The 25,850-nt window shown below is 48.8% G+C and overlaps 8 protein-coding genes and 1 non-coding gene across 9 annotated transcripts; 4 read left to right on the top strand and 5 right to left on the bottom strand.

Annotated features, from left to right (window-relative positions):
• Positions 1 to 171: 171 nt before the first annotated feature.
• Positions 172 to 2,662, bottom strand: DEU56DRAFT_757766 (glycyl-tRNA synthetase; the record flags this gene model as incomplete). The annotated part of the gene is made up of 9 exons (XM_041350167.1): positions 172 to 313; positions 393 to 420; positions 479 to 601; positions 662 to 755; positions 817 to 926; positions 987 to 1,885; positions 1,914 to 2,059; positions 2,109 to 2,500; positions 2,560 to 2,662. 9 exons carry the CDS (start codon positions 2,660 to 2,662, stop codon positions 172 to 174), a joined length of 2,037 nt encoding a protein of 678 aa, XP_041206315.1.
• A 755-nt stretch (positions 2,663 to 3,417) lies between these two features.
• Positions 3,418 to 5,616, top strand: DEU56DRAFT_740575 (Bestrophin, RFP-TM, chloride channel-domain-containing protein; the record flags this gene model as incomplete). Its single annotated transcript, XM_041348823.1, has 11 exons — positions 3,418 to 3,632; positions 3,692 to 3,831; positions 3,885 to 4,534; positions 4,589 to 4,646; positions 4,701 to 4,782; positions 4,830 to 4,878; positions 4,936 to 4,992; positions 5,079 to 5,124; positions 5,258 to 5,277; positions 5,359 to 5,389; positions 5,438 to 5,616. 11 exons carry the CDS (start codon positions 3,418 to 3,420, stop codon positions 5,614 to 5,616), a joined length of 1,527 nt encoding a protein of 508 aa, XP_041206314.1.
• Positions 5,617 to 6,468: 852 nt separating this feature from the next.
• On the top strand, positions 6,469 to 6,540 carry DEU56DRAFT_t82. Its single transcript has one exon. It is a non-coding gene; the product is annotated as a tRNA-Met (tRNA).
• A 543-nt stretch (positions 6,541 to 7,083) lies between these two features.
• On the top strand, positions 7,084 to 9,402 carry DEU56DRAFT_815107 (uncharacterized protein). Its single transcript, XM_041353760.1, has 6 exons — positions 7,084 to 7,244; positions 7,306 to 7,411; positions 7,467 to 7,566; positions 7,670 to 7,976; positions 8,032 to 8,142; positions 8,196 to 9,402. The coding sequence occupies exons 1-6, from the start codon at positions 7,173 to 7,175 to the stop codon at positions 8,970 to 8,972; spliced, it is 1,473 nt and encodes a 490-aa protein (XP_041206313.1). The 5' UTR covers positions 7,084 to 7,172; the 3' UTR covers positions 8,973 to 9,402.
• Positions 9,403 to 9,945: 543 nt separating this feature from the next.
• On the bottom strand, positions 9,946 to 10,714 carry DEU56DRAFT_740495 (uncharacterized protein; the record flags this gene model as incomplete). Its single annotated transcript, XM_041348815.1, has 5 exons — positions 9,946 to 10,060; positions 10,126 to 10,342; positions 10,395 to 10,446; positions 10,499 to 10,571; positions 10,626 to 10,714. 5 exons carry the CDS (start codon positions 10,712 to 10,714, stop codon positions 9,946 to 9,948), a joined length of 546 nt encoding a protein of 181 aa, XP_041206312.1.
• Positions 10,715 to 13,145: 2,431 nt separating this feature from the next.
• DEU56DRAFT_982031 (uncharacterized protein) lies at positions 13,146 to 14,396 on the bottom strand. The gene is made up of 9 exons (XM_041359872.1): positions 14,366 to 14,396; positions 14,274 to 14,306; positions 14,125 to 14,201; positions 14,005 to 14,056; positions 13,847 to 13,942; positions 13,662 to 13,778; positions 13,567 to 13,607; positions 13,489 to 13,514; positions 13,146 to 13,437 (listed from the first exon to the last, which is right to left on the bottom strand). Exons 1-9 carry the CDS (start codon positions 14,376 to 14,378, stop codon positions 13,299 to 13,301), a joined length of 594 nt encoding a protein of 197 aa, XP_041206311.1. The 5' UTR covers positions 14,379 to 14,396; the 3' UTR covers positions 13,146 to 13,298.
• Positions 14,397 to 18,348: 3,952 nt separating this feature from the next.
• Positions 18,349 to 21,529, bottom strand: DEU56DRAFT_740582 (uncharacterized protein; the record flags this gene model as incomplete). The annotated part of the gene is made up of 10 exons (XM_041348826.1): positions 18,349 to 18,623; positions 18,670 to 19,334; positions 19,383 to 19,521; positions 19,578 to 19,763; positions 19,812 to 20,206; positions 20,261 to 20,409; positions 20,457 to 20,622; positions 20,670 to 20,863; positions 20,911 to 21,282; positions 21,332 to 21,529. The coding sequence occupies 10 exons, from the start codon at positions 21,527 to 21,529 to the stop codon at positions 18,349 to 18,351; spliced, it is 2,739 nt and encodes a 912-aa protein (XP_041206310.1).
• An 821-nt stretch (positions 21,530 to 22,350) lies between these two features.
• On the top strand, positions 22,351 to 23,159 carry DEU56DRAFT_757759 (uncharacterized protein; the record flags this gene model as incomplete). Its single annotated transcript, XM_041350166.1, has 3 exons — positions 22,351 to 22,393; positions 22,447 to 22,953; positions 23,017 to 23,159. 3 exons carry the CDS (start codon positions 22,351 to 22,353, stop codon positions 23,157 to 23,159), a joined length of 693 nt encoding a protein of 230 aa, XP_041206309.1.
• A 297-nt stretch (positions 23,160 to 23,456) lies between these two features.
• On the bottom strand, positions 23,457 to 24,309 carry DEU56DRAFT_914680 (uncharacterized protein; the record flags this gene model as incomplete). Its single annotated transcript, XM_041357654.1, has 5 exons — positions 23,457 to 23,838; positions 23,903 to 23,929; positions 23,981 to 24,046; positions 24,093 to 24,170; positions 24,230 to 24,309. The coding sequence occupies 5 exons, from the start codon at positions 24,307 to 24,309 to the stop codon at positions 23,457 to 23,459; spliced, it is 633 nt and encodes a 210-aa protein (XP_041206308.1).
• Positions 24,310 to 25,850: the final 1,541 nt, after the last annotated feature.

Here is a 25,850-nt window from a genome sequence, read left to right as displayed (position 1 = left end):
TGTTTATTCTGAGATTCGAACGTTGGCCTTTCGCGTGATATCGTATCAGCTATCAGTAGGATATCCTCTGTATTCACTTCTCCTCGGAGTATCTTCACCCCATCACCACATCCCGTTGATGACGCTCCTGAACGTAATGCACAGCAATACACCAATTCAAACCATCCCAATTTAGTCGATGGCTTGTACGCCATCGTATGCAGGCAGGCGCTTACAAGCAGCCGGCCAGTCGATGGTACCCTGTACCAGCTCCGTGAGAACTGTGATCACATCGTCGATGGGGCCGATGAGCTGGTCTGTCGTATCGCGCTCACTGCAAGGAGAAGACAAAGTTAGTCAAACGTATCACCAGAAAGAAGCGGGCCGTCAGCCGCGGACCGCCACAGACGTACCGGAGAGTCATCGTCCGGTTCTGGACAGCTGTTTGTAGTCGAATTAGAGTTTGCAGGGTCAGCGGAGCTCTTGAAACAGTACTCACATGCAAAGTCTAGTGTGACACCAAATGGTGTCCCCAATTCATCGTTGCGGGCGTAGCGTTTGCCAATCGAGGTATTGGAATCGTCTACACGGGAGAAGATACCAGCTTTTCGTAATTTGGTGGCTGGGGCACACTAGTCAGCATCGAGGGTGCTTTTTGCAAAAAAAATATGTTTTAACGTACAAACTTCCTGAACGAGGGGATTGAATTCTTCCTTGGCGCTCAAAGGGACGATGAGGACTTTCGTGGGAGCGACGACGGGAGGTAGTGACAGGACCTTGCAAAATCCTGGAGTAAGCCCCGGGCCACCTAATTGCATAATTGAATAATATACTCACCCCACGTTCTATATCCTGCTCTCTGCACCAGAAACTATGTTCAAGCAAAGTATAAAGGATACGACCGAAGCCAAATGACGGCTCGATGACGTTTGGTGTGAATTCGCGAACTGCAAGAAATGGCAAAAGGTTAAATCGGGCGAACCCATGGCACAAAAAGGCAAGCGCACTGGATTGCTTAAACGTCTTGCGTTCGATTGCCAGCAGATCGGGGGTGAGAATGAACTCCTTCCCTTCGGCAGAAATTGTCGCTTGCCTGTACAAAGAGCCCCCATCAATTTCATGAAGACGAGTGATTGGAGGATACACAGACCCCTGGGCAAGTTCACCCTTTAGTCTGATAAGCTGGGATTCATCCATTTCCCCGACGGCTTTTTGCAGCAAGCCAGCATCGCGCCCATATGTTTTGCCGAGGACCTTTTTGTTGAACTCTGGTACCTCCTTTTCGGTCACTATTGGCTCTTTCAGCGCTTGTCTGACAACAAGCGGCTGACCAGTCCGTGCCGAATGCACTGACAGGTCATATGCCGCCCTGTCCGCACAACCAACGCACTCAGTCCACCCTGTCGCATTCTCTATCTCCGCGTCCCAACAATCTGTAGCATAGTGCGCCATCTCGTTCCCCATGTGCTGTCGGAACCGCAAGCGTTTTGGGTTGATACCGATCTTAATAAGGAAGAGGTTGATGCGGACGAGGAAGTAGCCAAGAGTCTCATTTGCAACGATGCCCTTGTCCACAGCTTCGCCAATGGTCATCTGGGTGACCTGAGTGCTGCCGCTAACTTGTACATGTCGATCGAGCAGGCTGAGTACGGTATCGCGCACTTCGCGGAATTTTTCGTGGCTCTTGTCATCGGGATCGACGAAGTGCTCGATTTCACCCATTGTGAACTCTCGAACCCGGAGCAAGCCAGCGCGGGGAGAGATTTCATTTCTGAAGGAACGACCGATCTGAGCGGATGCGAACGGTACACGACCGTTGTTGAATTCGAGAAGGCGGGAGAAGTTGAGGAAGTGGCCTTGAGCGGTTTCTGGCCGGAGGTAACTTGGACAACGTATTTCAACACCCCTGGTGCACGGATAGAGAGTGGGCTTACCCAGGATGTTGGCCTGTGGGGCCGATACTGCTGGCAAACATCAGATTGAATTGCTGAGGTTCGCCAACCTCGTTGTCAGTATCGGGGTTACGAATCTCGTATTTTCGGCAGAGTTCGCCGAGTTCTGGACCAGAGTAATTATCTAGCTGTTCCAGAATTAAGTAGGGGCGGTCAAACGAGAGATGAATGACGCACCTGGGCGAGAATACTCTCCAATTCTTTCACAAGCTCATCTGCAAGCTGGACTACAACAGTTTTCGCTTTTTTCTTCCTCTTTTTATCCTTTTCATCATCTTTTGGTTGGGCAGCCAAGCCGCGAGCTTCCCGATCGCCGGCAAGACGCGCTTCTAGGACGCTTTTGACGAGGTGATCTGCACGGAGGACATCACCAGTCTTGGTATCCTTGACCATCCAGTCTGCAAACCTAGCGACGTGGCCAGACGTCTCGAAGACAGGAGCAGGAGTCATGATGGTGGTATCGAGTTCTAGCATGTGATCCTCGATGATAAAGTGCTTTCTCCATTCCGCCGTGATATTGGCTTGTAAGGACGAGCCTGGTGGACCATAGTCATAGAGGCCAGCGACACCTGTGAATGCAAGTTGTCTATATCACTGGTGTAGATCAGAATCATGGCAAGTCACGTACCACCGTAGATTTCAAAAGCTGGTGCATAGAAAAATCTGCGATTCAGCAGAGCATCCAGGCGGGATTTGTCGAACGGATGGACTGATTTATTGACGACAGACATGTCAGAATGACTGTAGCGTCTCGTAGATATAAGCAGATGAAGATTTGGAGGAGTTCTAAGATATGTGGAGAGTGTTGTGGAGAAACCAATTGATCTGACTCGCATACCGCAGGTCACGTTGATCGCCGAGTCAGATAATCTCTCCTGCCAGATCAGTCTCTTCTTCTCCGCCAATCACTGTGCGTCTGTTACAAGCTGAAAGCAGGTCACTGGTTCAATCCAACCTTTAACGCCATTATGTAACGCGGCAGTCTGAGCGCTGTTCTCTCGGTGGATGCGGCAATGATCATCATCTTGTTTGTCTCAAAATTGGCGAACAGGTAACACATTTTTATGTACTTGTTTGCTAATTATACCTTCCGGACGGTCCTTTCACTTGCTTGGCTACCGACCTGCAGGCGCCAAGAATTGGTGGTTGCCAGCATGGCAGCAAACAGAAAATTTCCCAGCTGCACGCTATTCCACGCGCTTCCAACGTGTGCTGATAGCGGCACTTGATTTTTAGCAGGAGCCTAGTGGCGCTCCCGACTTTTTACCCTCTCCCACCCACCCCAGGATCCGTTGCCATCCCCATCTGTGTAAATTTGGTACTAATTACAGAATGAATGCATTGACGAGCTCCCGACAACCGGTAAGCAAATGTTCCTAAATTCAAAAATATCAGCCGGAAAATTTTCCGTTGTCTGTTTGAATCCTTCTCACTCTTCATTTACTCCGTCCCACTAATACTTCAGCTGGTGTGCTGACGAGTTCTCATGTCCTTCAATTACCAGGGTACTCCGGTCTACAATCGGGATCCAGATGCTCCAGATGTACGGTCTACTTGGTCTTCATTCGGACATGCGTTGTTGGCCACGGCTCTCTTCAGATGCTGGCACATCTTAATCTTCTTCGGTGCTTGGTCAACTGCTATCTGCGTGATCAGCCACAACATCCATAGTTTAGCGTTGCAGCCAACCCTTATCACCGTGTATGTCTCACCTCTCATGGGAAGCAAGCCAACAAGGTTTATTTGCAGTTCTTTTCTAGATTTGGTACAGTCCTTGGTTTCGTCATTTCCTACAGGACAACTTCTAGTTTTGAACGTTACAACGAGGGACGAAGGCTTTGGTCACAGATTGTCCTAGGAAGCCGTACCTTCGCTCGCACCGTGTGGCTCCATATACCAGGTACACATCAGCCTCGTGGCTACCTTCCATGATGGTTGATCTCCCGCTTATAGAGAACGCGTATCCGGCAAGTCAGGCACTCACAGACGAGGAAAATAAGGCAAGGACTCTGATTGAGAAGACATCTGTTGTGAACCTGCTCGAAGCATTCGCCGTCGCTGTTAAGCATTATTTGCGTGGCGAAGATGGCATCTACTACGAGGATCTGTATCATTTGGTTAAGTTCCTTCCTACAATCCCGCTTCCGCCGACAATCCCTTCCGTCGTCGATCTCACCAGGCCGCGTAATAGCATGGGTGATGATGTTCCTGCATCACCACGTTCAGGGCAATTTCACGGTTCAGGGCTCACGAGGAGAGCGCCGGCTCCGGGTCAACTTCCGCTTCCGAATACCGCACCTACACCTTCCACCCGGGTCACGACTTTTGCGACGGATAATACGCTTCATGTCGACGGTCGTTCCCAGAAGGGCGAGAAATATTCTACCGGCCCCGAGGAATTATACCTATCTCCTGCTATGAATCCCCCCAAATACTCGTTGTTCGATCTATTCCCATTCTCGCTACTGCTCCGGCTGCTGACTAAGAACGGTGTGGATAAAAACGGGGTGTATGTGAAAGGAAGGAGGGCAGCTAGACTGAGAGCTGCGATGCGTAATGGCCGAAATTCGTACAACATTCCCCTGGAAATCTCGTTGTATTTGGTTCGCGTTTTTCCATGACGATCTGTGTTTCAAGATCTGAATCTGGTGCCTTAGGGCTCTTACGTCTCTACCCTGCAATCTCGCAAGACCATCATCGATGCACCAACCACCAGTTCGTTCACCGCTGTCCCCAATTTCTACAGGCTTCTCACTATTGAACCCGCAGATATCCTACTAGCTACTCTGACTCAGCTTGTAGATGCTCTGACTGGTCTAGAACGCATCCTCACTACCCCAATACCATTTTCGTAAGCCCTGATATCATCACTCGCGCGGGGAACTCATTTCAGCGTAGATATTCCATTCATTTGTGGCTGGTAACTGTTGTATACTGTTTGGCTTTGGTACGGAGGATCTGTCATATGTCATGCAGCGGCCATTGACGACCTCTACAAATATAGCCATTCCAGGTCTGGTCAACATTGAAGTGGTTCACGATCCCTGCCACTGTTCTTGCGGTAAGTTCTGATAGGATCATTGGCATCATCGCACGCCTGTCCGGACTCGTATCTCCCTATCATTCAACGCTTATCTTGCGAAATAGAGTTTTATCTTCTTTGGCTTCCTCGTCGCTGGAGAGGAGATCGAAAGTGCGTGATGTAATTCTATTACTTTGTACCATCCACTCACAACGCGTGCCTTTTCAGATCCCTTTGGTAAGTCTGGTTCCATGATAACGGGAATGTCCGATGTACTCAATATCAATGCGCCTAACCTACCCAGGATATGACAAAAATGATCTTGTACGTCCTACCCCGACGCTCGCAGCCTCGGACATGCTGGAGTAATTTGATATTGACAAACTTTACAAACTCTAATTTCAGAACATGGATCACTTCGTGCACAATATAATACGTAAGATCCTTGTACTTGCACAGGACCGCCACTGACACTGCCATGCAGGCAAGGAGCTTCGTGCTATCATGGCGATGCCTACGCCTGACCCTAGTGTGTGGGCGTTCTCCTCGGAGAACAATCTCCTTTTCGCGAGCTCGGACAAAGACGAACGCGTGCCACCCTCGGAGTGGATGCGACGAGGTATTCCAAAGATGCGAGATGCGCTTACAGTACCAGTTCAGTGATCCGGGTACCCCGGAGCCAACTCGGAGCCCCTTACAAAAGGGGGTGCATAATACGCGCGTCGCAGGTTCCCATACATGAGGCTCTATGTATTGCCTTTCTTTTATGCCTTTCTTTTTTTGTGTGCATTTCTGTTCGCCGTGTTCAACGTTGTTGAGGCTTATCATTGATGTTCATTGGACATTCCACTACTAATAGGTCCGCATATCGTTTCATTACTCGGGATATTTGTCGCATATCGTTGTTCCTGCTGCTCCACATCTGCTATTGTGCCGAATGCTATTCACTCTCGTTCATTGTTCCGATTGAGCGCCACTGGCATCGTGAAGAGTAGGGTTGAGGGTTTTATGCGACGTGCGAACGAGAAGTTTTGCAAAGGTTTGGAGTGTTGTGATATAATTCAAGTTGCCCGTGTCTCACAATAGCACTATCTATCTGACTTGACGTGATAGAATGTTCCTTACGATGACCAAGAACCAATGATATCTTGATTAGTACGTGCTGAGCGCTCCGTCAATGCATGCAATCGATAGGTGCCGGTGATTCCTCTATGTACGCTGTTCATATCTAGCTCGCCGTCCCCGCCGACGATTCCGATCGCCTATCTGCGCATTGAGTTCAGGAACTCCAACTTGCAAGATAACGCCTGTCAGGACAAAGTTTGTGAATTGCATATAGAAGTGCACGGGAGAAGAGTGAGGTGTTTGCATTACATGTAAGGATGATTTAGAAATCTGGTGTATGGTTCTACTTATACCGAGACGCTGAACGCGGCGACGGCCTACTTGACAATTTCAAAAGCCCTTCGGATCTGTCCAGCCCATCAGTTAGGTCATTTCTGGCAACAGCCGAACAGCAGCATGACGCAGTGGAAGCGTGCAGGGCTCATAACCCTGAGGTCACTGGATCGAAACCAGTTGCTGCTACTTTGTTTGTGTTTGTTTGTTTGTTTTTGTTCTTGTTTCAAGAAGCGTTGTTGCGGTTTGTTAGTATTCAAAGCTGTTGACAAACATGGCACAACTAAATTTACTTCCGTAAGCAGAGTCTTTCCGTATGTTCTGCCTTTGTTTTACATGTGGTTTCAGACTCTTGGCTGAGCCGTGCGCGTCATTCGCCGCAATGCTGAAATCGGATAGCCTGGAGCCTGGACTTGGGATGATGTGTCATGCGAGCGTAGGCCCTTATGCAACAAAGTTCCGCGGTCGCTATTTTGGTACCTTGGGCGGAAGGACTGCCGATTCAAGCCGGATATGGATGGCTACTGTTTGTTGGCAGATCATCCCTAGGATATAATTTAGACCTGTAGCAACATAGAGAGAGGGACGACTGATCAAGATACTTGAGGGCTGTGTAAGGGCTGTCGGGGTCGCAGGCGTTGTTGCGCAGTAGTGGGCGCTCAGTGGACCCTTTGGGGACAAAATTTGGGCGGACGTTGAAATTTCGTGGCACATATGCGAGAGGGATCGAATGACTACCAATTACGCCAATCTGCGAACAACCTGCACTTCCCTTGTTTCTGTTCTGTCATGAGCTTGTATTAGTCCTTGTAAATTCTATTATGTCTTGTACCACTGATTCCAGTTCTCCCTCCCCAACAATGTCCCAGCTTCAGGTAGATTCCCCAAGTTCCGTGAGTTAATCATCATGTCGACTCGTTTCCACGACGAAAAGCTTACTCATACTTTCACCAGAATCATCGCTCAAACCTGAGTCTGCTCTCCCTCTCTGTCGCTGCTGCGAGCGTTACGCCAATATCCATTCCCCACTCTGCGGACATAACTGTCCAACCGTCGCATGGTACGATGATGTGGGTGGGATGTGTCAGGAATAAGGCACTCACCAAATTTTGTAGTATCTGGGACCAGCTTTGGTCCCAAGCATCGTCGCTTGTCATCAACTGGCAAGACCAGAAGGAGACTAAGCGATGCGCGCGACGCAGCTTCCCGACCTTTGTAAGTTCTTCATTTGGCTTCCCTATATCCAATAATTCTTTGTCCCCACCTTGTGTGCTGTCACCTGCTTTAATCTGATTCTCATTACAAATTTGGCATCTAGACCAGCGTCCCTACAGAGCGCAGCTTTGTCTTCGCTTGCCACGCTCTCTCTATCCTCTTCGCCTCCGAGCAGTAATACCCATCACGGTACTTCCCTGAACGCCATATCTCGGAGTGTCCTTGAAACACAGGGACCTGACCCCAATACTACACCGCAGGGGACTGATGCTACACTACGAGGCGGGAGCTTCGATGACAACGAATTGTCGGGATCGCTTCCTGCTCACAGCAGTCTAGGTACGAACGGCGGTGTTGCGAAGAGCGGGAAGAAACGCGGCACGATATTTACGTGCGAGAGCTGCTCGAAGGTGGCTCTTTTCGTGCCCTGAATTGTTCGAGTAGAAAGTGACCATGAGTCTTCAGGTCTACCGGCATCCGTCATGTCTCATTAAACATCGCTGGGAACATACCCCCCAGTGGCGCGAAGCCTCGAAGTTTGTACTTAGCAAACATCAGCAAGTCCAATTGTTGGAGGTCATTGCTTTTTGACTTGACAGCTCACCAAAGTGCTAATCAAATTTTCATAGGCTGCTGCCATATTGTCGCATCTTTCACCCTCGTCTACGAATGGGGCGTCACTTCCCGAAGATCGCTCCCTTTGGCCTACCTTTCTCTCTGGCGGCATAGTCCCGCCTCCCGCTCTCGGGAGCGCAAACGAAGGAACTGACACTTTGTCCCCTTCAAAACCGATTTCCAGCTCTGTTCCGGCAACCTCCGTCCTCAGCTCGGGCCGCGCAGGATCAACCGGACCGCGACTACACGACTATTCTATTCCCCAAGCCACCGGCCCAGGTGGCATTACCCAGCTGCGTCCAGGCCTCCTGGGCGTGACTACCACCCCGAACTCGCGCGCGCCAAGCTCCCCAGTGCCGGTCCCCACCGCTCCTACAGACGCCGATGCGAGGAACCTTTTGGCTCTGGGCTCAGTCAGCGTGCACTCTGAGTCCTGGGGGTCGCCGACCTCATCATCGTTTTACGGCGTTTCGTCATTCCCCTCCGCTTCTGCATCCTTCTCACGTTCGGGATGGTCCCACCCACGCTCGTCTGTGCGTTCGATATCTGCATCTTCTCATTCGAGCGACGACGGCGAGCTCGCTGACGTTGATGATATCACATCTGCGAACATGCATATGTATGGACGGGTGAGCGGCACCCGGTTCAGGTGGAAATCCGAGGAAGAGGACGCTGTGTTATCGTTCAGCGTGCCCGAGGAGGTCGAGGAGGAGTGCGTTGGCCCGGGCACGGCGAAGAAGAAGTCGGAAGAACAATGGGACGGTATGGAAATGGATATGGAGATGGATTGATTCCATCCTGGGATGGGCTTGCAGGAATGCAAGCCGTCGATCGACCACACGCATCAAGTAAAGCAAAGCAAACACGCAAACGAAATATTCCAATCTCCTCGCTTCGTTTCTCTCAACGACAACAGATGTCGACTCATCGTGTACTTATTGAACCCACCGCATACCTCACGCTCACCTTTCTGGCATTGGGCTGTTCCGTCTTTCCTGTCGTTTGTTGTGTTGTTGTTGTCGCCGTCGTTGTTTTGTACTTCTGAGACTGCGTCACTCGATCTTTTCGTTTTTTTGTTTTGATACATATTAGCGCGAGGCATCTTTCTGGACGTTTTATTTTCTTCGGTGTATGTATCATAATTATTGGATGTAACACAATGTGGAATAAATCGTGGAATATTTAACCTTGTACATGCATGATCCTGCAGGTTGGCTTCGTCCTCGGTGAGAAGTCCAAGTATTATAAGCGAAGGAACTTGGTTTATCCTGACTCCGTGGAATGCGTTTGATCGCATCTCGTCTCGCCACTGAGGATGAAAGGTTCCTTCGCGTAAACAGCACAAGCCAACTTTGAGCTGGCGTGGTGGTTTGACCCATATGTATTATGTATATTATACTGCATGCGCCTGTCGTCGTGTTCATGATACACGGGTGATCGGGTGACCAGGATCAAAATGACAAGGCGAGGCCATGACAGGGTGTTGCAGAGAGTACATTCCCCATCCAAAAGCACAGCTACGATCATCGGAGACACGCGCCGAATATAAATCCTCCTGATCAGCCAGCACGGGATTGCCTGGCAAGACGACCTACGTGACAAGCTCCGAACTGAATCGCAGCAAAAGAGACAGAAATATAAGCGATAATCCAAATCCATTCCAGAGCAATAGATACAAAAAATCAAACGTAGATAGACTGATAGGTTAAAACTGTAAATATACCATTTCCGTCTCATCCGGTAGTCTGGACTCTGGGGAATCCATCATTTCTGCTTTCCGGAAGCAGTCTTGGTCGCAGCGCGTTCCGCGACGTGGAGTGATGCAGCGAGATCTTTTCCTAGTCTCATGACGATCAAACTGGGGACGACGATCCATAATCTAGATGGAAAACGAACACGAATGGGTTTGGGGGTGTCAAGCCAATGAGAAACGAACACACGCACCCGTTGGGTATGATCCAGTATATGACGAGATCGGACATGGTGTTGTGTCCGATGGCACAGAAGCCGCAATAGTACTCTTGTAACCAGTATAAAATGGTTTTGGACAGCGTCATGGTCGCCGCTGCGAATCCGATGAGGGGTGCGGAGGACCAGCCTGAGACGTGTGCCAAGTACACGTATACGAGACTCATGAGCGTCTCTACGATATTGAGAAAAGCTGGAAGGGGGATGGTGGTCAGTCAGAGCAAATGGGCATGGAAGGCACGCACATTGTGCATTTGTGAATCCGCTGTTTTCCTCTAGAGCTTTAATACCATAAACCTAGTGAAGGTCGTCGGTTACAAGACGTGATTTATCATGATAGTGCACCCACATAATCGATATTCTGGTATATTTCGTACGGTTTCCAGATCCAATGGAGGTCTCCCCCGAGCATAGACCGTGGACTTTTGTGTTCTCGTCAATTTGAGTAGTATGAAACCAGGGCAACGACAACATACCGCATAAAACAGTATCCTACATCCCAGAAGATGACGGGCGCAGTGAGGACAAACCAAAGGGTAATCCATGTATGCGTCTTTACCGCCATCCTTGCAGAATCTGGGTGTATGTGGTGGTATATGAGAAGGTTTGAACTTGCAAGCTGTGGCCACGTCTGCGACCCGTCGGTATGTACTGACCGTGCGAACTTTCTTTTGTAGATGTTTGTGTTGGAGGGAGCTCTCCGTCGGATTGTTGACGATGACCATTGACTTGCGCATGGGCAGGCAAAGGCTTCATTTTGCGCGGTGCAGGCGAAGGTTCATAATCAACATCCACGTCCGTCTCTGTCTGGTCCTCTCCATCTGATAGTCGTGTTCGTTTACGACGTGGGCGACGGTTGTCATCGCTTACGTTTTTCCATCGAGCAGCGTGCGCTGCAGAAAATACGGGTGTGATCATTGTGGATACGCGGAGCAATGGAGAATGGCTGCAGGGGATACTGAAATTTGAATTTGAAGGGGTATGAAAGGGAAGGCGGCTTTTGTTCTTTTGGACCTTCTCGGCAGCACACACCTTTGAAACGTGTCGCTGTCAGTGATCGCCGCTCGGTTGTGGGCTGTTTTTGTCCATGAGGCGCTCATCGAAAAGCGAATTTCCTAGGGATCATACCATTCTCTGCGAATGGATTGTGTAGGTTGCTTTTTTTGTCTGTCGCTTGTGATAATTTTTCGTTCTCATTGTCCTGATAGTAGTGTCCTTGATTTGACGAACCCCAAGAAATCCACGCACTACTGGCTGGTATTGAACACGTTTTTAGCGAGATAGGACAGCGTCTGCCACACAAATCAGGCATCAGGGTTCATTTAAGAACTGCGACATGCAGTCTTGCGATATCCCAAATCATATCAGTGCAGCTCCCATCAGGCTTCCTGCCGGAAGTGCGCCGTTCTTTTGGAGGACTCTGCAGTAAATGTTGCATTCTCGCGACAACTCGCACTCATTGAGTAGGCTTCTCAAATCTCAGCTTGGCTTCCAACTGATAATTGCATTTATCAAAGAGCATTAGGGGAGAATTTGATTTTCATATCGACTTCGAAGCTTCTGGCATTGCAACTCCGGCTCACAAACTCGGCCCTCGCACCACACCCCAAACACTCTCACTTACCACATCCGATGATGTCAATGCACTGCTGAATACAGAAGGTAACATAGTCCAGGCTCTATTCCATCAATTCATATGGCCTGTACAGTAGTATGGTCTCAATGCAGCAGCATGGTGGGCACGTTTGGGAGCCCTCACATCACTCCAGGCTGTGTCCGTCACCTAAGACTCCTGACCTCACCCCAAAAGCTCGACTCGTGACTTTGCTTGGGTATGTGATTCAGCCACAGTTCACGCAAGGAACGCTGATTTTTGTTTCGTAGGTACTCTTCTTACCTTTGATCATCATGATTGGGTAGTCGAACGATGCGGAACTCGAATTAGATACGTGATCAACTTCTATACTGGACGGAACGAAGGACCGTCATTGTCAAATAAAGTCTCTTTCTATCTGCCTTAGACAAAGGGGTAATACGGAGAGCCGAGAACATTTGGCAGGACTGGTTTGGAAGTGTTCACAATAGCAGCACCCCATCTCAGTCATGAGTAGTTTCATAGACGTATATTCACTCTTCCGGGCCCCATATATATTTCATCACCTAATCGCATGGTTTTACTAATTGTGAATGCATTTGGGGATTATAGCTATGCTATGTGGAACGGCGGTCGGTTGGTCACGACCACTCTCAGTCATCTTATATCGATCCAGTTCCTCTCGAGTCTTGACGACATACCAAGCCTAATCTAAATCAACCCTTCCTTGTCTCTAGTATGTAGTCTAATCCTATGATGTTGGCGGGGGGGGACTGAGAATATTCATCGCAGTGTCCCGAACTTAGATACGGGTTGATTTCTGAACACGTGACTGACGCGTCGCGATCGGCTCTGTGTATCGGCGTACAAGTAAGGTTTAAACTGGGAGTATAAGTATCTCGTGTTTGTCGCCGCAAATCGTCTGAAGGCAAGACGCTCTTGAGGCTCAGAACATTCATCACCAAGGCAGTAACTGTCGTGTCGCCAGATCGCTCTACTGCGAGCGGGGAGGGGAGGGCGGTTCCCCTGATTCTCCTAGGAAATGCCATTCTCCAAACTTACACACATTACTTCAAACAAAGTTCTGAGGCAAGATAGTATAACAATAGCGGGCGTTGGAGGATGTAGTGCAAAAAGAGAATTTTTACGTGTTCGGCACTTGCTCGCGAGCCTAAAAGCGTGGAACACGCTGTAATTCTCTTCCTCGGCGTCGCCAAGGTACCACATATCTGCGCAAACTGCTGCATATTTAACTAGAAATTTCGGGCGAGCACATTGAATGATGTGAGGAATGGGGCAACTGACGAGGAAATAAATGAAGGCGCTGATTGCAAGCTATAGCCGAACAGGATTTGTGTGGAGGCTTGTCCCCTTAATATGACACCTTTAAGTTATACAAGTCCTTCTTACATATGTTATGACAAGATCTAGTCTACTGGTAATATATACTTCGTCCATCAAGCGTATCGAGACACCCATTAGCATTGCCCGTCTTCTGAGAGTCTTTCCTCGATCAGATAGAAGGTGCACGATGCTTCAGAGGGAAAAATACCCATCACATAACATCTGGGGTTGCTGCCATAAACGTTGTGAGAGAGAGATCTACTCCATCAATGCCACAAGCAGCACGATCCGATCTCCAGAAGTCCCTGTGCATTCGCGTGACCAAGAGAGATAGAATAACGACCTGAGTCCTGTTGCCGAATGAGTAACCATCACTTCCTCGAAAGTGAGAATAAACAAACTCGGCAATAACGTGTACCACCGGAAACTACGTCTCGCGTTAATGGGGCGGCTTTGAGTGTGCACAGTGAGTGACTTACCGGAAGGTAGACTGTAGCGAGGACGACACCGAGAGAAAAAGCTGTACCATTTAGCAAGTAAACAATAGATATTCCAGAATGATTTGAGCACGAACCAAAGCTGCAGCCGCAGTACAATAAATTATGATGCACGAGACCACGCATAAGTCGGTTTTCGATCCTCCAGCCACCATGGCTCTCGAAGGCGCGATACAGCACACGCAACAATATTTCTGAAAGCGTGTGAATGCAAATGCATGCGGTTAGTTCGAGTTCATGTTTGGTAGTTCCTAATACTAACCTAACTCTGCAAGCATTAGCAAGCAGTACACGGCAATCACTGAAGACCTTCCCCTTGTATTCACATATCCGATACCGCCAGGGATCGAGCATTCTCCTTATATGAAAATATTAGACGTTGAGAGCTGAGCAGGAAAAGACTCCAAGAGATCCACACACCTGCTGACACCTCAAATTCAGAAAAGAGGACGATGATTGGCACTAAATAGGCCTGCAAAGGATGAGTCAGACGTCGATCGTTATATAGAGTTGGTTGCGGCCTCCGGGTATTGGTCTCACAATGATGTTGATGATTTTGAACACCACGAACCTTCTATCCTGCTCCCATACTGCAAGCGTTCTGAGTATGAAGATGCCTGGACCATCAGAGATTTGTGTAGATGTTAGAAGACAGGATCAGTGATGGCTAGTTCGATTGGTAAACCTACATTCGCCGGAAAACATCGACAGAAACCCTGCACCTAATGAAGTGTTTGACCCAGAGTCAGCATGCATCAGGGTACATTATCATTAGACCCACAGATATTTATCATGTATAAGAAGCGACAAAGCTATGATGGGGGTATGAGTTGAATTCACATATTTGCAACGTTTGACCATACAGTGGATGAGCCACGGGGCAGGAGGGTCACTGAAGAACATCATAAACGCATTACATCCAGAGGACAGCATGGAGGTGAAAATTCGATACTCACCGAGCATATTCAGTAATATGAAGGTAAATGGCGAGCACTTGCAGACGAGATAAGCCACTGTGCCGAGCCCGCGCCGAGACTTGGCAATAAAAGTGATCTGCACCGACTACAGTTCAGAGTCACCTATTGGACGTTCAAGTAAATTTCCACTTGCCGAGTCAGCCATACAAAGTATGTAGTCGTATACCTGAATGTCACGATTAAAGTGAAATCACGAGTCATTGTAAGATAATGTCAATAGCTCACCCAAAGCGATGTCAATGCAACTGTCGAGATGCGAAATACAGATCAACGAAAGTAACTGATTTAATGGACTACAGCCGCACCATAACAGTACTTCGACGATACATCAGCGATCCAGGATTGACTCGACAACTGAAGTTGTACTCACGTTTGACCACAAGAGCACGTCAGCTTGTGACTCTTGAGAAGTATTCATGCTAGTGAATGCGGCGATAAATTGCTCTGCTCAAGGGTCATTTATAAGATATGCAATCCAGGCAATGCCAAATCCCGAGGATGTCGGCCAAACAATTTATCTAGGGGCTGGTGATCCCGTCTTAATGAAAATTGCGGCATGGAACGTAGTCTTATTAGCGCGGTAGGGACAGCTGCAGTTCCGGTTGCATCAGAACATGTTGAGCTAGTGAGTCACCACCCAGAAAGGGTATTTTGATGTGGGCACCACCACAGTGATCGTAATCATCATCTACGTTCTCCAAAAGCAATTGTGATCCAGTTCAACAGACTTTGTGGTGAATGATCTAGGTGGCACGATGGAAGCGACGTACGAAAAATCAAATGGATAGCAAGCAGGCACAAAAAGCCACCCATAACGTATACCATCATATTACGCTGTCAAAACCAGCAGCTCGTACACGCAGCACCCGCGAAAGAGCGATGTCAGAAGTGCTGCAAGATTCTTGCGAATGTAAGGCTCTAGTAAGCGGGCGCGCATCCTGAATCCACGCGGGCAAGACACTCGTACCACAGCTGCAGATGCGAATTCATGGAGTGGCAAGTGATTTAGGCATGGGAGGAAAGCGCGAAATCCAAGAGTATGTTGGTAGAAAGCCGTCGGGAATCAGCGAAAACATACATGCACACAAAATAGGCTGTCGTTTACTAGTACGCGCGTGTGTCTGTCAGCGTGATTATCGAGGTCTCCAAAATGGCCCCCAGGTCTCGTTGTGTAGTGAATTGTATTTTCGAGCTAAAAGTTAGACTGACAGGGTGTCCGAGAACTTATTCACAGCACTACTACAGGTGAGGATAAAACACAATGCAGCATGGTACCAGCTGAGGTACAACTTAAGTGCTTCGTCTGCACAGCACTGTTAAGTTGTGAAATAATAACGCACCTTTGTACACGCAGCTCTCTCGACCCCGAACAAACGTCCAAAATCCGTCCGTCTCGTTCTTGTGTGGAGTCGAGGCGTTCGGAGTGGTACCTAGCACTGCAGTGAGTGATGCTCTGAGTGAAATGGCTGAGGTAAGAAGAAAAAACCAGACTCCCATTTGCTGACCAAAATCTAGGACGGCGAGGCAGGGAAGGTTAATCTGGAATGGCACTAGTACTAGTAGGGTACAGCCTGTCGAGAGCGGCGAAAGACGGGGTGCGCATGATCCAGAACGTATACTTACTACGTGGCGAGATACTTATCATATAACCGTCGAGCCTCGGTCGAGGACAGTGGCCGCCAGATGCAACATGGAAGCTCATGCCAAGTCGGATGAAAAGAAGCTTATCTCCGACGATTCGGCTACCGGTACCAATCATCTAACCGGTTAATCGAGGGCATCCAGGAAATGGACACTCTGGGGCCAAAGTCCGGGGCGGACTCTGGGGCCAGAGTCTGGGGCGCGTGGTTGTTTCAGTCTGAGCTTGAATATCTTGCGGTTGACATATGTACCACATAAGCAAATGTATGGCGGAGCGCTGCACTCAGGTGGGATGATGCGCCCATTGACATCATGGTTCACACATACTTCAAGGTGGCAAGCACGGGAATCAATGAATATTGCTACATAAGGCAGGTATGTAGGTGGCTCAGCACTGACAGATCAAGGTTTGTGCCCACTCAAACGGCCGAAGGCCAACAGCGGTCCAGCCGATGCCAGGAGAAATCGTTTGTAGGGTTTGTGCTATTAGTTGCAAAGCAGCTTCATTGGCCTGGACCTGCGCATAGATTTGCATGAAATATTGCTGTAGTAGCGAGACACGACAAAATCTCCCCAAGGAGGCTGCTATAGATTGGAGTGACGGCAATGCCGATCATGACTTCATGACGAGTCTATAGACATAGGTTTAGCGGCCGTGTGGCATGCGTGGGTTGACGCTACACACAGTAGTATAGTGGACAGTGCTAGTGAGGTGCCAGTTTGCCTCGCGGCAGCCAGTTTATCAGTAGTGTTCATCTCAACTAGGGAATATGAATGCTCAAAGATGCAACACACACAGAGGGGTGACTTACCGACAAGAGCCAACCAAACTCGTTCATTGATGACCGCCTGCATCACGTCCTTGTCGTTCGCAAATATGGTAGGGTCGACTTGGCTCCAGCCCAACCGAGGTCCTGGCGTAGTATTGAATATTGTTGTTGATGGCTACCCATAGTGCAAGTCAAATGGTGTTGTTATCGCGATCGATGAACCAAGCGGCAAGATTGCTCGTTAGTCAGAATATGCTAGTGCAGCCCTAGCCAGTACCTGCAAATAGTACTTGTCATGATGCAAGGCTTCGTGAGCGATGAAATTTAACCTCAGCTGGTCGCTGCCGAACTTGCCGATGGGCCCCATACTCTGGCCCCAGAGTCCGCCCCAGACTTTGGCCCCAGAGTGTCCAATTCCCTGACTTTCTGGGTTAATCGGGGACTTGCTCTGCTCAGCCTTGCGAACGTATCTTGATTCGATGTCCAAACCTTGCAGTCGGTCTATCCCTCGAATCTGAACCTCTCGTGCGAGTCGACGCAACCTTTTCCGCTGTTCGAGCAAATTCTTGACCACTAACTCTCACCCAGACGTACTACATCCGAGTCCCTGCAAGTCCTTCCGCTGATGGACAGTTGCGATGAGTCGCATGACTCGAATATGCACTTGTGGGAATCGCTGATGCGGAGCTATTTTGTGGTTCGTCAACCGCTTCTGCGCACTGTCCTAACTCCTTCTGTGAGTCTGCATCAATAATTCATTTTAGAAGTGGCAGTGACTGACGATATCACACGCACAGGACCAGACACTGAGCACACTCCCGTCTTTTAATTACCATATCACACGGAAGGAACCCAACCACAGGTTCGTGTCGATGTAATGCATTATTTACTGTAATTGTAACGCACCAGTGATGCATTTTCCTTGCAGTTGTAGCGCTCTTTCCTCCCCTACAGTAGTGAGTACTGCTAATGCATCACTCTCCCCTACAATACTGGGTCCTAGTGCATCCCTGATGCATCAGCCTGACTCGAGCACTGATGCATCCCGTCTGATGCATCGTCCCTCCCGCCCTTCGTGCGTTGCTGCCCTGATGCATCCCGTCTGATGCATCATCCCTCCCGCCCTTTGTGCGTTGCTGATTCATCCCCTCCCGCCCCTCGTGCATCCCGCCCTCCCGTCTGATGCATTGTGATGCATAATTCTTCCCCTCCCGCCCTTTGTGCATTGCTTATTCATTTCCTCCCGCCCTCGTGCATCCCGCCCTCCAATATAATCTGGCGCATTGCTGATTCGTCCCCTCCCGGCGCCCTGATGCCATGGCACGTTATGATCATAGTGCATGTATTAATCAATCTACGTCTATCGAGGCCATTAATCAATCTATGTCTACCAAGGCCAGTGTCTCCGCCCAGCGTGCCTCAAACGATGACGCTAGATGTCGGCGCAAGTCAGCCTGCCATTTCGCATACGCCACACAGCCATCCTCATGTTCTGCATTGGTTAGTGTAGCGTCGTCTTGCCTTCCATCCCAGCGTGCTGCTTCCCACCTTAGAAAAGCTAATATACGCCACATTTCTTCCTGCAGGAGTTGTACTTCTTCCCCCCAGCGCATTGCGCGTGCCCTTGCCTTACACCACTCTATCCTCATATCTGTTGCACCATGAGTAAGAGAATCATTTTGTAGTATCGCGCTTACCTTCTAGAGCACCGTTATCGTCCTTCTCACTTCCCGCAGCGCCACGCATATTCCATATCCACGACAATTTTCGTCTGCCCTCCGATTCACCCCAGAGCAGGTCAGACATAGAACGAATATCCTGACGATTTAAAGGACGCAGTGATGACTGCCAGCCAGACTCGTTCAGGAGTCCGCCCAGGATCACCAGGGCCTTGTGTGCGCCTTCGTATTTGCTGGCGGCAGCATCGATTCTCGCGTCGATCGTCTTAAGCGTGCTACGTGCTCGAGTATTGGCTCCTTGCCCTCGAAGGTTGCGGTCCTTGTACCTGAGTACGGCAGTCTGTGCACGAAGGTTGGAGCGTAAGGAGCGGAGGGCATCATGGCCTTGTGCGTATCTCAATCTCCATTCTGTCCTCTGGAGTCGTTCATCACAAGGCGCCAGCCTGCCGATCTGTGATGGCAACCGCAGATTGAATGTTTCTGCAGCAGGGACGGACGTGGCGTTGGCAGAGGTTGATTTGTCCAAGAGACGCATAGCAACGACGTTGGGCATATACAATTCTTGAATTTTTGACCAGGCATCAATCCGTCGTTGCAAAGCGTTACTCCGCTCAAGCAACTTCCCTTGTTGATTATCAGTGACGTGTATACCACACCCGCTCTTGTCGACTCTCAAACGTCGCCTGGGAGAGGCTTAGTGGCATCATACGCAAGGATGAGAGAAAACGCACTGTTGTTCTTCAAGCTCCAGCCCTGAGCTAATCAACACACTAGGAGAACAGTCCTCGTGCAATGCGAGGGACACTCCACTCTGAAGATCTGATTCTTCTTCCTTTGCGAGTGCTAGCCGGACCGAAGCCAGCGTAACGACTGTGATTATAACAAATCAGGCACTTGGCGTCACTTCGACCAATAAGTGAACAAACCATCTGCATTTCGCTCAAAAGGGTTTGGCTGAGACTGGTCATCCTCCCATGCCTCTACTTGCAACCTCCATTGATTCAGAATATCCCCGTACTCATCCTTTAATCCTTCTTCCAAGTCGTTTAGTGCAGCTTGCTGATTCGCGCGCTCAGGTAAGGCCTCCTTCATTTTACGTAGCATTGTAGTACCTAGTGAGGCAGATGAGACTAGCATCACGATACAACAGAGATACGCACCAAGGCCCACAATTTTCTTCCAGTTCGAATCGCCAAAGAAATCGTCCAATGTATCACGCCTTGCGCCGGGCCCCATCTCCTTCGTACTGGATGCGACGGGATTAATGTTAGCCCACCCGCGCTCCGGAGCTTCGCCATTGGTTCGACCAACGCCACGCTTGAAATTGAATGAGAATGTTGTTTGACATTTCTCAATGTGGGCAGGGAGATGGAATTTCGGGACGAAGAAGGAGACGGCCCTCGATACGAAATTGAAGTGCATTGAAAGCGGAAACCCCTTCATACGTTGCCAGAGCTTCTTGTGCCATTGACAGGCAATGTCGTACGAAATGTTGAGATTTTGTAAGGAGCTGTGACGGAGCGTTGAAAAAAAGAGGTAGTCCATATTGACGTATCTATTGGCGAGCACCTATCAGCGCATACAAATGTCAGCAATTGAGCAGACTCACTTCTCTCCCTTTTGCAAATCTCCAACGGCATTCGGACGCTTCATGTTGTGACGGGCACAGTCGATCGTGCCAAGCCCGGTAGCAGCTAGCCCCCTATTAGTCTTCGCATCAGCCATATTTACCGCGTTGTGGCTGGAGCACGTAGATTTCTAAAACGAATCAACGAGGGAACAGCATAGCAAAGGAAAGGCCTCACCTCTTGGGGGACGTCCATTTTATCTTCGAGAAATTGCTTGTATGTATCCTCCTCTACAAAGTACGCCCATCCGCGACTTAATCCCGGGTCCGCGGTATTAGTTGACACCACTTTGCGTTTGAGACAAAAGTTTGCATCGATAGCGATGAATAACGCGTATATCCAACTAATCAAATGTTTAGTGAATGACCAATGACAGTACTTCTAGCTCACCGTTTTGCAAGGGGAACATTCTCCCAGTCCTCGGGCAAATTTTTACCCGGGTGCAGGCATGCTGGGCACAAGACCGCACACTCACCCTCTCCCGTGGCTTTCACCCCTTTCGGGTCATGCCCTCTCCCAAAACGTTTAAGCATCAGCAGATGCCGCCATTCGCGGATCATTCTCATAAAAGATTCATATCGGTCCTGAGAACCAAATAAGTCTGTGCGTGTACTAATAATCAATGACGAACCTTAACGCGCATCAAGCCAGTGTTATCAGTGCCCCGCATAAGAGCACTATAAAATTCGTAAGCGGACACCTTCGACTCGAAAGACAGCAAGTGGAATTCATCCAGAACGCGAAAGGTTGCTGCGGTTTTGGGGTCGGCCGTCGTTGAAGGAAACCACGACATACGGAGTAATTGCTGTATATGGGAATCTCCCTTCGCACAGGCACAGAAATCTACTAACACCTCGTGGATGCCATAGGAATCGATGACAACGAAGTCGTCGTTGAAAGCTCGTCGGGGGTTTGGGCACTTCTCGTTGAGCGCATGACCCAATTGAATACGGAGGCCGAGGCTCTTGAGGGTCACACGTTCGAAATAGTCGCCGTTCCATTTCTGTGTAGATCAGTCAGACCTTATATATAAATAGAAATACCATACTGACCTGCAACCTGTGCAACGGATGACATTGATGAGCCACCGTGATGCAAGACGAACAGCGGAGATCTACTCCGAAGCAATCTTGGCATCGATACTGAGGGCAAGCATTGCCACAACTAGAACAAGGCGCTTCGCGGAGCCCCCCTCTGCCCTCAAGGCGCAACATTTCCTCGAGGAACAGAGAACGATGATCTAACCACATGAGTAATGGATGATCCTGGATTGCGTGAGTGGTTTGAAAGGGCAATCTGACCATTACACTTACCCCTGCAGTACGTGGTTTTTTGTAAGGTTGGACGTCATCTGACGAAGGTGCAACATCGATATCTGATGTACCATAATCGTCGAAAGGATCCGGCATGACATTTGGTGAAGGTTCCCGCGCACGGGATGATTGTGCATTCTCGGGAGGTTTGATGTAGGAGCGTTTGTAGCTGATAGAGCCATTGTGAACATAGTAGTTGGTATGTTGTCTTTGCTGGGCCGACTGCGTGGAGGTCCGTGTGTACGAATTTAGCGCTGGTTTCTTCTTCCGTTTCTTCGTTAAGGCTTGTAAGGTGTTGCGAACCTCCTGTGTGCAGTGTATGACTTGAACTGGGGGTGAGGACGAAGGCTGCGCAGATGATGAAGCAGAGGTGCCATTCATGGTCACGAAATCGACTAGGTCGTCACGGTGTACACCCAACAATCCAATCCCAGTGTAGCTACATATGATATTAATTATAATTTAGTAAATAATGCTGAGGGTGTTCTTCGACTTACCTATTTCTCTGAACGCCAGTGTAATTTGGCAATGGCAATACTCTGTCCATGTGCGAACAGCCAGAAATCCTTTAACTTGGATGACATTGCGAATTGGTAACGCACTGCCTATTCGCCGCCAGGTTATTATGTAATCGAGCCTCTTCCACTCATTCTTGCTGTTCCTACTTTACATATGTACTGACTTCGCTAATGCATCATCCAAGGTGTATAAAGGGTGGTCGTCTAGCCAGGTGAGTCACTCATAGTTCTCCTTTACCAATGATGGTGTCCCACAGTGTTTCGAACAATGATGTCGTCTTTGGTACATATTTTCTCAGTCGATTGATCACCTCAATGCTTACTCGTGGTTTCCAGATGTTGTATTGCAACTTCTAGCCTCACTGACGCTTTCCGCAAACGACGCTCACAATTTGATACAAGTCATCGTCGACAGCACTGGACTAGAGAGCCCTGGGCCCTCTGCTGCCTCTCCCACCACAGATGCACAGACATTGGTATCTCCCGCTGCCCAGACTCTGCCCACCATTGCTCCCGCTGCTCAGGCCTTGCCACCCACCCCTCCTGCTGTTCAGCCCCTACCACCCGTTGCTCAGCCCCTGCCACCCGCTGCTCAGGCCCTATCGCCTGCCCCTCCCGCTGCTCAGGCCCTGTCACCCGCTCCTCCTGGCCCCGCCCCTCCCACTCACATTGATCTTCCTAACCCTAATGTGCACAATGAACACTTACCCGATCTCCCAACAAGCAGAGTCATGGTCAACGGGGAGGAACACCTTCAGCAGCACTATAAAGGCTTTACCTTTGACATTCCGCATCCAGATGCTAGAGGCCCATTCTACATTGTTACTCGTGGTCGCCGGGTTGGTATATTCAATACATGGTACGTCTCTTTTCTGAATACAGTTCTTTATTCTGACATTCTATCAGGACACGTACTTCTCCCCACGTTCTCGGAGTCAGTTGTTCGTCTTACACTCGTGCGAGGTCCTGGTCTGACGGCGTCCTGGTCTGACGGCGTCCTTCGCATGCTTGATGCAATCAAGCTTGAAGAAGCCAGGTGGCTGCCTTGAACGGACAATGTGCAACTCTCGAATGTAATGTACTTACTTGTATATCTACCATATATTATGTATTACCTCCTGAAGCGTGCAATATAAATTTCTTGGGTTATTGTCGTGCTTGGTGAATCAGTGCAAGAACTTCATGTGATCGCCGTGAAGCGCAGTCTGTGAATCACCGCAAGAACTTCGTGTGATCGTCCGTGAATAACGAGACATGATGCATTAGCTTGGTGCAGTAGGTAACTAATCTAAATAAGGTACAATGCACGGCGAACATGTCCGAACCCCAAGAAGCAGAATTTGAGTCTATAACGCGGTGATATTGGGAGAGTTCTGATACAGCAGCTCACCTCGCGCGTGGTGGTCAAATAGGGTATGCGGGTCAACCATAACACACATGAGGATGTCTTCCAATGCTTTTGTGAGACCGGCGACCCTTCCGGCAGTGAACTCCACCTGACGTATTTCCTTCCCCACACCATGGCTTTGGAGAGTGGCGCAATGATACTCCTGAACCCGCTGTCTGAGTGCATCTACATCTGCCAGCAAAGTCTCAATGGACTTAATCCAATGCTCGACGGCTGCGGTGCCTCTGAAATCTTGGACTAACTGGTCGAGAAGCTCTGTAGAGGAGCCGTTTATAAGACGGGTCAGCATAGCCTCTACGTCTGCGATGTTGGTATTCGTCCTGCTTTGCAAAGAGTGGTTGTTAGTAATTTTAAGAGATGAGATGATGCCCTTGTGAGACTCACCGACTGGAGTCAGAATGACGATGTTGGCTGCCAAAATTTAGTGCTGTTACGGTTGTGGTAAACGTTCAGGAAACATACCTGCAACTCGGAGACGTTGTTTTTGGTCCTCCTGGGTCTGCTGTTTCCTGAGGGCCTGCATTCGCACTACATAGAATACAAGAATAAGTACAATCAGGATAGTATCATATACTGGTCGAGGAAATGAATATTGACTTGCCGTCGTGCTCGATACTTTTGTTTGTGCTTTAAACTGATAATAGCACTGTTCCTGTGAAAACATTGATCGTAGATGAGATTGATATGCACCGCCAAATGTGCACTGCTGACCTGTCGTAATACGTTTTTCGGTAGCGACGAGTTGCTTCGAGTTTTTCTTGGGGAGTATTGTACAATCGCGGGCGAGTCATATTGAAGCTGCTATATGGGAGGAGTAAGTGCGGTGAGTTAGGCTTATACAATGTGAGCCTTAGATTAGTGCTATTTACACGAGATTTACAATATATTGTTCTGTCGCAGTAGCCAACGACTGATCGGCCAAGATCGCCATGCTCCAGCATGTTCAGGAATGCCACAGGCGTCATTAGATACAGATTTGACTTTGAGATTGAACAGGACGCACTCTCCATAATCCAACCTACTATATTTTACACGAGATTTATGAACGAATGGTTCATTTGTGGCGGAAAACAACTATTAAGCCAATTTGAATGATGCTGTAGGAAAATAAGCAATCTGAAGGTATCATTTGGCACATGTATTCACATGTATTCACATAAAAACATGGGCTAGCGAACATATTCTCCACATCAGACCCTATCTACTAACTGGCAACTAGTTCTTACTAATTAGTGTACAGTGCCGCTGTATTGTATACACGGTCACCCCCAGCAGCTTGTCACAGTAAGCTATCAAAATAATTCACACCACTCTCGAATCTCATTGGACGATGTCTTTATCATTACACCTATATACTAGCTACAGATATGAACATAACACGACATAACGCACACCGTCAAACGGCACTCCCCCGCTGATGTGTGCTGGCTGCTAAATTTGACGTCCCGCCCGAGTTACATGGTGCTGCCTTCAGCGGAGCTTAAAACCTAATTATTTGAGCGTCAGCGGCAAACATACTTGACAAGTCACTAGTCACTGCCGAAATATTCAGGTACGTGATTGATTGTTTCCGAGTTAACTGTTCGCGCTTTGACAGTCAGGATAGCCATGCCGCCGGATTCAATATATTGGACAAGCGAACAACTCGAGTGGATGGATGACCAGGTTGCCATATACTCTTGGTGCTACGAAGACAACGATCTCTTGCTCTTCTGGCCATCATTATTCGAGGTGTATTTCTTGTGTTGGCCAGAGCGTCAGATCTTACTGCCCCGACATCCCCAAATCTCAGGTTCTAACTGATGAGCAGCATCGCGCATTGTCTGAGGCGGAAGATTGTCGTAAATTCGTACGTGCTTCACAATTACACTACTATCTACAAGCTAAGTCGCTATGCTAGCGCATTAAGACGTGGCTTGAATATAAGCGAACTCTCTCTTCAGCTTGGATCCCATATTTACCGTTTCTGACGGGGTCCACGGATGAGCGACAGGCAGTCTTGCAGTTGGAGGTTGATGTTGATTGCGCTGGAAAATGTGCTTAGAAGCGGAGATGGCATCAATTGAGGAAGCATGAAGAGTACAGTACAATTTGGAAACTTGTGAACCATCTTGAACCAATTTAGACGCTATAACTAGCACCCACTTGAATTCCTCAGTGATACATAGCTAGCTCTGAACGAAGTTGTCTGGACAGGATCCTCCACACACTTGATTCTGGCCTCCCAAGGCAACAAATGAAAAAAATAGGTCTGTGCGTGCGATGGTGAATGTGCGCCTCCAGGATACATAAGACTTGTACAACATTCGAGCGGAGGCTTGCCTAAAGATTT

This window comes from Suillus clintonianus (assembly GCF_016758775.1).
Source record: "Suillus clintonianus strain FC179 chromosome Unknown DEU56scaffold_58, whole genome shotgun sequence".
In the NCBI taxonomy this organism is placed as follows: Eukaryota; Fungi; Basidiomycota; class Agaricomycetes; order Boletales; family Suillaceae; genus Suillus; species Suillus clintonianus.
This window is presented reverse-complemented; position numbering and strand designations above follow the sequence as displayed.

Coding starts and splice junctions, on each gene's coding strand:
- DEU56DRAFT_982031 (XM_041359872.1), bottom strand. Junction 14,202..14,273: donor GTCGATGTTTTCCGGCGAAT/GTAGGTTTACCA, acceptor CTGATGGTCCAG/GCATCTTCATACTCAGAACG. Junction 13,438..13,488: donor GTGGTACACGTTATTGCCGA/GTTTGTTTATTC, acceptor ATTCGGCAACAG/GACTCAGGTCGTTATTCTAT.
- DEU56DRAFT_815107 (XM_041353760.1), top strand. CDS start 7,173: ATGTCTTGTACCACTGATTCCAGTTCTCCCTCCCCAACAATGTCCCAG. Junction 7,412..7,466: donor AACTGTCCAACCGTCGCATG/GTACGATGATGT, acceptor CAAATTTTGTAG/TATCTGGGACCAGCTTTGGT. Junction 8,143..8,195: donor AGCAAGTCCAATTGTTGGAG/GTCATTGCTTTT, acceptor AAATTTTCATAG/GCTGCTGCCATATTGTCGCA.